The 8,342-nt window shown below is 36.5% G+C and overlaps 1 protein-coding gene across 4 annotated transcripts; it reads right to left on the reverse strand.

Moving 5' to 3' along the window:
* Positions 1-1,157: 1,157 nt before the first annotated feature.
* LOC141915114 (uncharacterized) lies at positions 1,158-6,889 on the reverse strand. 4 transcript variants are annotated; one of them, XM_074806518.1, is made up of 4 exons: positions 5,258-5,337; positions 4,844-5,152; positions 4,133-4,255; positions 1,158-3,630 (listed from the first exon to the last, which is right to left on the reverse strand). In XM_074806518.1, exons 3-4 carry the CDS (start codon positions 4,159-4,161, stop codon positions 2,943-2,945), a joined length of 717 nt encoding a protein of 238 aa, XP_074662619.1. In that variant the 5' UTR covers positions 4,162-4,255; positions 4,844-5,152; positions 5,258-5,337; the 3' UTR covers positions 1,158-2,942. The 4 variants fall into 4 exon arrangements, with proteins under 4 accessions (XP_074662619.1, XP_074662617.1, XP_074662618.1 ...); XM_074806516.1 differs by having other exon boundaries at positions 4,838-5,152; XM_074806517.1 differs by lacking the exons at positions 4,844-5,152; positions 5,258-5,337 and adding an exon at positions 6,701-6,889.
* Positions 6,890-8,342: the final 1,453 nt, after the last annotated feature.

Consider the following 8,342-nt stretch of genomic DNA (forward strand, 5'->3'; position numbering starts at 1 on the left):
TTGAAAATAGTTATATCTGCTAGATTTATTAGTAAAAACATATTATATTCCATTGAACTAATTAAAAAGGAAGAAAATACTGTTGTTTTCTTGATTTATAAGATATATACATATCATTCTCTATTGAATTCATCGAAAAAAAGAAGAAAATACTATTGTTGTTCTCGGGAACGATTGGAATTCAAGTGAGATGTACAATACCGTAAAATGTGGGAAATGAAGGATAAAGTAGTCAGTCGTCAATCACACAAGCTGCAGCTCCTCCCAGAATCTGGGCGTGGTTTTCAGTTATATTTCGCGACAGATGGCGTCGTGCAACGCGACACTTTCTGAGGGCGCCTCTAAACATGGCCATATGTTTTAAAGATCAAATCCTATTCCAACATTTGAATATCAAAAACGGTAGGGAAACTAGATGGAGCGAAAGGTGTTGGGAATGATGACCAATAGTTCATATCTTATATGTATTCTGGTGACATTGAAAAAAGAAAAAGGATTTTTTAATATGAAGCAATTGTGTTACAGTCGTTGAAAGCTATACGTTGATCAAATAGAGTCGTTTCTTTTTCGATCGATCCAACAAGTCGTCTCTTATCTTACAATTTAGTTTCCAACAATATCAACTAAAATCTCTATAAAGGAATTTTACCCTTTGGTGAACATGTTTATGCTGCACCCAATAGCCATTTCCACGTTTTTCGAGGCGCCTTCCTAAAAGTGACGTATTTCTTTAAACTACAATCGTGCCCGATTGTTGCAGCCGAGAAAAATGAAATAAACACCATTAGAAAATACGAATTGTCACCTTTCTTACGATATATAGCTTGAATTTTTGTATCAAGGAGGGATGGACGACAATAAATTGAACTAAAGGTTTTACTGTAAAAATGTTGAAATCCGTGCAACAATTCGGGGACCGTGGGACTGCTTCAAAATGGCGCCTGGTAACTGGAAACTTCTCCATTGATTTCTCGCCGCAGCTTCACCGAAAAATAACTAATCCAATGATCGAAGATATTCGATTAGTATCTCTAAAAAGGATTATCTGAGGGTTTATTTTTACAGTTTATACTGGTCCCAGGTATTCCCATGCGTGAACTAAACTCAAGCCAAAAATTAAAAAAAAGAAACTCTGATTTTTGAATGAATGAGCAATATCATCATTAAGATCTTTATTCGTCTATTCGTTCGACATTCTGTTCTACATAATAACGCAAAAAGAGTCACATATATGGTGGTTGCGTTTATTTTTTCAGTAATCAATAACAAGATGAAGAAAATAGTTCAATATTGGCGGAAGGATAAACAGGAATAGAATGATATTTCTCATACGTCACAGAGGCACACACTTCTAAATAAACGGACTAGTTCTGTCAGTAGTAACATGACGCTTAAAGCACATTATCAGTTTACATGGACAACATAGCCAAACGTAAATTGAGAAATCATATTTCTAAGATTATATATTTTTGATAATGAAGATTTTAAAGCATTGAGTATTTGACAAACATTAAACAAGATCTTAACCCTATCTACACGGTCACAATCTAACCGGATTTGGTTCAGTACCAGCGTTATACTAAAGTCCGCGCAAGGCCCAGCCCGGGTGGCTTTTCAATCCGGGCTAAACTGCGGACGGTCAAGAATATCGATCCAGGTCAACTTAATAGGATTAAGAAACGACTATACCAACCCGTGATTTCAGGTTGACCGTTTTCGGAACGAATACATACAATCGTGCTTCGTTGAAAATAGGTACACGAGAACTGGAAACTATATAATATAGAGCTATACAGTGACGAACTCATTTGGAGTCAGCGCCAAAATTCGTTAACACAATGATAATGCACTAGTCCTCAATATGCTTTTAATCACATAAAAGACAAAGCACAGAGATTGTATCACAGTACAGTGGAAATGTATGATATTATGTCATGTAAATGATTTAACAATTAAGAAATGACTACGTTACAAAAAAAAACATGGTTTACAGGCTTTTTTAAGTTGTACATTTTTCCTCTTTTTTGGGTTCGCACGCGCTTGGCGAGGTTCGATCTCCGAACTCGTACGAAAGCAACAGTAGTAGACCAATAGACCAGTGGAACTAGTCCACTGACCAGTTATAGCACTTGGTCGTAGCACTGGGCGCCTCTAATTTCGGCTACCCCAGCCGATATGGTTCACGTGTGCTTTTCTAGTTGCCCATAGAGGCGGAGATCGCTTTGGGTTCAGCGTAACGATTAGGAAGTAAGTGTGACGAGATTTTCTGAGGCACTTTCTCGATCCTGGATCGAACTCGGATCCTGGATCGAACTCGGATCCTGGATCGAACTCGGGTATATAAGCAACTGAATTTAGTCCATTTGATCAGCATGGCAATACAGGTACCGGGTAACATATATGCGTAACATACGCAACAAAACTCCACAACTGGAGATGACTCTCGGCTATAAATTAGTAATGTCATTTTGCATCTCCATGTATTAAGACATGATTTTCACAAAGTTTATTTTTCTATGATTTGATGAGAATCAGCATATAAGGCTAAAAAAGATTGATACCTTGTTTCTCATATCTGCTGAAATTGACCCGACCGGCCGCCTATCTACCCTGTACTCTAGTTTAATTAAAAAAGAAAATCATGATCAAGCTAACAATAACAGACCAGACAGCTATAGAAATGAACTGATTAAAAACTTGATTGCAATTCACAATAGTGACCTGGCCGATTATGAGAAACAAGGTCAAATTTTATTTTAGTCTAAACGATTTCGTATACACCTTGACAATATACGCGCATTTAAAACAATCAGTTTTTCTCCTTGCGGTCGGAGGCGTGATTATCTTAAAACATTGGAAGCTCATTTTTGGTAGCGATTAGCTTATGACTAGTTCATTATTTACATTTGATTTTTTGGTGTTGCACTTTCGAGTCGGTATCTTTACGTTACGTTCACCGATGTTGATTTATTTTCGAGCGTTACTCGCGCCGTTTGTTTGAATCCGCTAGAACTAACGGCCGAATCGGTGTCGTCTGCCGACCCGTCGCCGATTACAGTAACTAGGTAATCGGAGAACGATACGCGACGCGGCGCCTTCTCGGGCAACTGCGTTATCAGCGTTCTGTAGGGATTACCGTTCGGCGTTTTTGACGCGCCGTTTTTCAGACACACCTTCGGCGAGTTCGAAGTCGGTTTCTCGCCGGTAGCGAAGAGACCCGCGCGTCGACCACTCGCTGAGGAGTCGGATAACTGTCGGCCGACGTCCGATAACGAACGGCCTTTTAAATGAAACCCGTTTATAACTGGGCAACCGACACTTTTTCGTCGCTCTATATTGGGTCGCTCCGGCGGCGAGCTAGAAGACTCTTTATCCGATTGCGCGCGCGGTCGGATTGGTAAATCAAGCGAACAACGCCTGTCGATCCGATGCCATTTGGTCATGTGCGGCGTAGGCGGCCGAGTGAGCATTTCCCTGCGATGGTTTAATTTTTTAGCGTCAGTTTGTTCGGTTGCAGTCAACTCGCGGAGTTCCGAGTCGCTCGATGACAAAGAACTGCTCGAATCTCGGCGTTTTAATTGCGGATCAAGTCTGAAGGTCACCGATCTTTCGGCCATGTTTAATGACTGTCTGCAGACGTAATAAAAAACAAACAAATGAATAAACGAGACAACTGATAAGTCCATGACTCATGAAATAAATAGATAAGCAGTGTGTATCTAGATTTGAAAAAAAATTCCTAAATTGACAGTGCAAATGAAATTTAGATTGTAAAAGAGTGGATTGATCACGTTATTTCAAACAGATGCCAAAACGCCAATCTGGCCCCCTAAATTTGAAGGTTCCTAAGAATATCTACCCCCAACAAGTCCTAAATGACCTTTTTTCGATTAAAGTGAAAGAAAACTGAAGTGGTATTTTCTCGTGCAAAATGATGAAATTCTTCTTAAATTTTCAAAAAATATCCAACGCCCAGGGAACGCCGCAGCTTCTATCGTCCTTACACAACATTTCATATAGGCTCTTTTTACTTCCCTGGACCCTCCCCCCTTCCCCATACAGAATCCATAATCCGCCCCTGATTTACATTCCATACATTTCATGTAAAAGATATGTTTTTTCTTAAACTTACGTCAGTATTCTATGTTTCGAGAGAACCATGTACCGTACAGTTGGGCGAAAAAAGCACGTAGAGAATAGTGTATATACTTCGGTCGTCAATAAATGTGCATCGGTCTAGTGTCAACAACGTACCCTGAAATTTAAACAACAAAATATTGAATGACGATTATAATCCGTTGCTGGTCGCTATTGCGAAAAAACCATAATTAGCTATTTATATTTTAGACATTGACCCGTATGAAATAAATAAATAAATAAATAAATAAATAAATAAATATATATATATATATATATATATATATATATATATATATATATATATATATATATATATATATATATATATATATATATATATATATATATATATATATATATATATATATATATATATATATATATATATATATATATATATATATATATATATATATATATATATATATATATATATATTTATTTATTTATTTCATACGGGTATATATATATATATATATATATATATATATATATATATATATATATATATATATATATATATATATATGTATATATATATTTATATATATATATATTTATATGTATGTCACATGGTGTAACCGTGTTTCGAGCGTGGCCCGACTTTGAAAAAAATCAGGATATCTTTTACAGAACTACGTATGTACATGTGAATACATATATGTTTTTTGTTTTGTTTTTTGTTCTAAAGATTTACCTTCACCTGTCGTTTGAGAGTATAAATCACGCTTGCGAATGCCTGTTTACGATCCCTTGTCGAGATGTGTATATTGCTATCAATGCTTACATGTATATATGTATTATTACTCGTTACTCAAAAGGTTATGTCATTCTGTGCGCGCGGTGCGTACTGTTATCATAGGTTTGACGTAATTACAGACGCTATAGACAGTAAACATCCTAATAAGTATACAGCTGGTTTAGTGTTTTTCGCAAGCTCGTCGACGTTACTGTCCGAAATTGTCGCTTACCCTCTTCATTGCACCATTGGTCAGAACAAGTCTCCTATATGCTAAGTACCGTTTATGTTTATTTCAATCTTCATCATCAAATCGCGAAGATTGAAATAAATAGGACTAACTCTATATAGATTAAGATTGAAATAAATAGGACTAACTCTATATAGATTATTCGATCCTTTTATATCAATATTGCGTACATCCAAGCAGGTACACACCCAACACGATATCCAACACCGTGTACCGGGGCGAAGCGATATATCTCGTTTCTATGTGGTCAGGTTGAATTAGAAGGAATACGCGGCTATTTTATACGTTCAATTACTGTTGACATATCGGGTAAACTGATCGATGGACGGTCGATAAGACCAGATATGGCAAATCAATCACGTAAATATATCAATCACTCGGTAGTGCATTGACGATGGGCAATATTCATGATACATTAGCACCGATTGTTTCTTTGACATGTCAAAGGTTGGATTTTGTTTTTAAAGCACGCAATGAAAAATTACACTCTTTGACTCGCGAATCGATTAAACACGAGCCCCAAAAATGCATTTTCAGATTTGTACTTTTTAGATTCGAGCGATTTCTGATCAATTACAAGCGAAGCTTTTGTATTCTAGTTATACGGTCTTCTTCAACGGGCTATTTACGTGGTGTAAAAAGTGCGCGTTCATTGTTTGAATACTTCATTACGACGAGTACCGTGAGACTTTCCGATCATTACGAACACAGTTATAAACGTAGATCTCAATGTATATATACAATGTTTTTTTTTCTAATCTGTCATATCGACGGAAACCTGATCAAACCGACTTCGAATAGTAGAATTTGGCATATTACCAGCCGAATCAGACAAATGCGAGTTCTTTTTCCTTTGTAACCTCGTCAACGACAGTTAAATGAGGCCAGTGACACACAAAAATTTGTCAGCAAAATTCACTATTTGCCAATCTTCTCGTCAAGGCCATGCGCTTCGTTTAGGAGAAAAGTGCGGCAACGAAGTGAAGTTACCTTAACGAGATTTACTGCATTTGATGCGCAAAATGCAAGAGGTTATCACATTGCACTTTGAGGTGCATATACGATGTACGTATACACACAATGTACTTAAAACTTCGCTCGAATGTACGAATTCCCCCTTTAGAAACAGAGCCAAGTATATCTTTTTCACTTCAACGTCGAGAGAACCAAATTAAAACATATTTGATACCCAATAAATATGCGTATATGCTAGTAGATAATCTTCGGGCGCTCTGCATTTCACAATGAATTCAGATATTTTTATCAAAATATGGCATGTGCAATGGTACCTCAAAATAGTTATTTCGTAATCATTTTTTCTAATTCTCGATTCTATATATTTGCACCAAGGCGTTTAACCGAAATTCATTCGGGCAAAAGAATCATTCATTGTTCTACTATATGAATAGCAATCTCAGGAACTGATATTTCTGAAGTTCGTAGAACGCAATATTTCATATTACTTACCTGTTAAGTAAACTAAATACTCATGACTCTAAACGTCCATTCGGTATTAATTACGACATATATATATAAAGTGTCTGTCGTCTTATCGAGGAATCGAGACTTACCGAAATAAGTCCGTTGAGCGTAGATAATAGTCACTTCGCTTATGAACCTGTGGTTCAACATGAGGCATCTATCTACACTGATAATAATTCATATTTCCAAGTATTTCAACCCTTAACGAGTCAAGTATGTTCGAATATTATCCAATAATAACGCGCGCGTAAGTACCGTTTTAGCGTTCGGGTGCGCGTTGAAAGTGAACCCCTTTAAAAGAACGTTATCATCGGAATCAAATCGTCGGCCGATTTTTAACCTATCGACATCTGAATTAAAAAACAACAGAATCAAATCGGATCAATGTGTATATATTGTTGTTTTGTCGGCTAGCTCCGGGATCGGAAACACCGTAACAAGCGCAGTAACAGTAATCTAGTTTTTTTTACGGTCACACTCGTGCGATTTCACGGTGTGTTCAAGTTTTAGTCCAAATAAACACAACGATACAATGATCCGAGCAAACGATTATGTATCCGGTTTTGACACCGGTACAATCGGACCTTTGAATCTGTCACATACGGAATCTAGGCGACTGTTAAAGTTTTAATTTTTTATCAGAAAAGAAATTCTGGAAAAAAAACATGGTAAAATTGTTCGGCGCAGTTATAGACCCTACCTTTAAGATTAAATATGTATATATTCATAACAGATCTGGCTATTGAATGAGCGCACTCGAGTCTGGATTGAAAAGTCAATGGGATATTTTTCGTTCGGTAGAATTATATATCTATGTTCTCAAAATTGTTTTGCGAATGAAAAATTGTTTCAAAATTGAAAATTGTTTTCAGATACGTGTTATTTGTTTATTCACCATTATTCAAAGACATTATAGATATACAACAATTCACTCGTATTATAAGTAATTTTTTTGGTAATATGTTTTGGTTCATATCTTGATTTTGTAATCAACAATATGCTATGCGTACCTGTAACACGGTCGTTCAAATGTCACATCCGGCAGTAACTTCAGATACTAATGAATTCCGGTTCCGAATTCCGCTATTGTCCTTTAATCGGAATCGGGGATTAAAAAAATCAGCCATTCAATTTGTAACTATACGCATAAGCAACAAGTATCTGAAAAAAATCGATAGAAAACAATCCTGGGAGGTCGAGCGTCGCGAGTGTAGATACCGTCTGGACAACAGACCCTCTGGTAACGTATTTACTGATTTGTCTGAAGACACCTCGCCGATTACACGTAAACTTATTACCCCGGTAATGGCCTGTGTACATTTTCCTTTCATATGTGGCTTATAATGGTCAGCACCGGCGATATCAATGCATGCGATATATAAATTTTATACGTCTGTAATTCTTATAACCCGTAAATACACGTGTGTGCTTAGTAATTCATTCGCTATATAAATAATAATATATATATATACACGATTGACATTCAAATTCGTATTGAATATCGCGTATGATTAAGAATGCGATTTTTCGCCTTTAACTACCTCTTAATAGTGATAATAATAATCATTATAATTGAAGGCCACCGGACGATAAATGATTTATGTATGGTCGTATAAACGTACTATCGAAGCAGTGGTATAACGGTTGGATAAATCTTCGAATCATAATTATGACGGGACTTAAGAGGAATCTGAAAACCACCAGATATAAGAACGATGACCGCAATTAATA

The sequence above is a fragment of the Tubulanus polymorphus genome, chromosome 1 (genome assembly GCF_964204645.1).
Source record: "Tubulanus polymorphus chromosome 1, tnTubPoly1.2, whole genome shotgun sequence".
Taxonomy (NCBI): domain Eukaryota; kingdom Metazoa; phylum Nemertea; class Palaeonemertea; order Tubulaniformes; family Tubulanidae; genus Tubulanus; species Tubulanus polymorphus.

Excerpts from the sequence above, each read along its gene's own strand:
- LOC141915114 (XM_074806517.1), bottom strand. The coding sequence starts at position 4,161 with ATGGTTCTCTCGAAACATAGAATACTGAC. Across the intron at positions 3,631-4,132 it reads TCGAAACATAGAATACTGAC|ACAGTCATTAAACATGGCCG; the intron begins GTAAGTTTAAGA and ends TTACGTCTGCAG.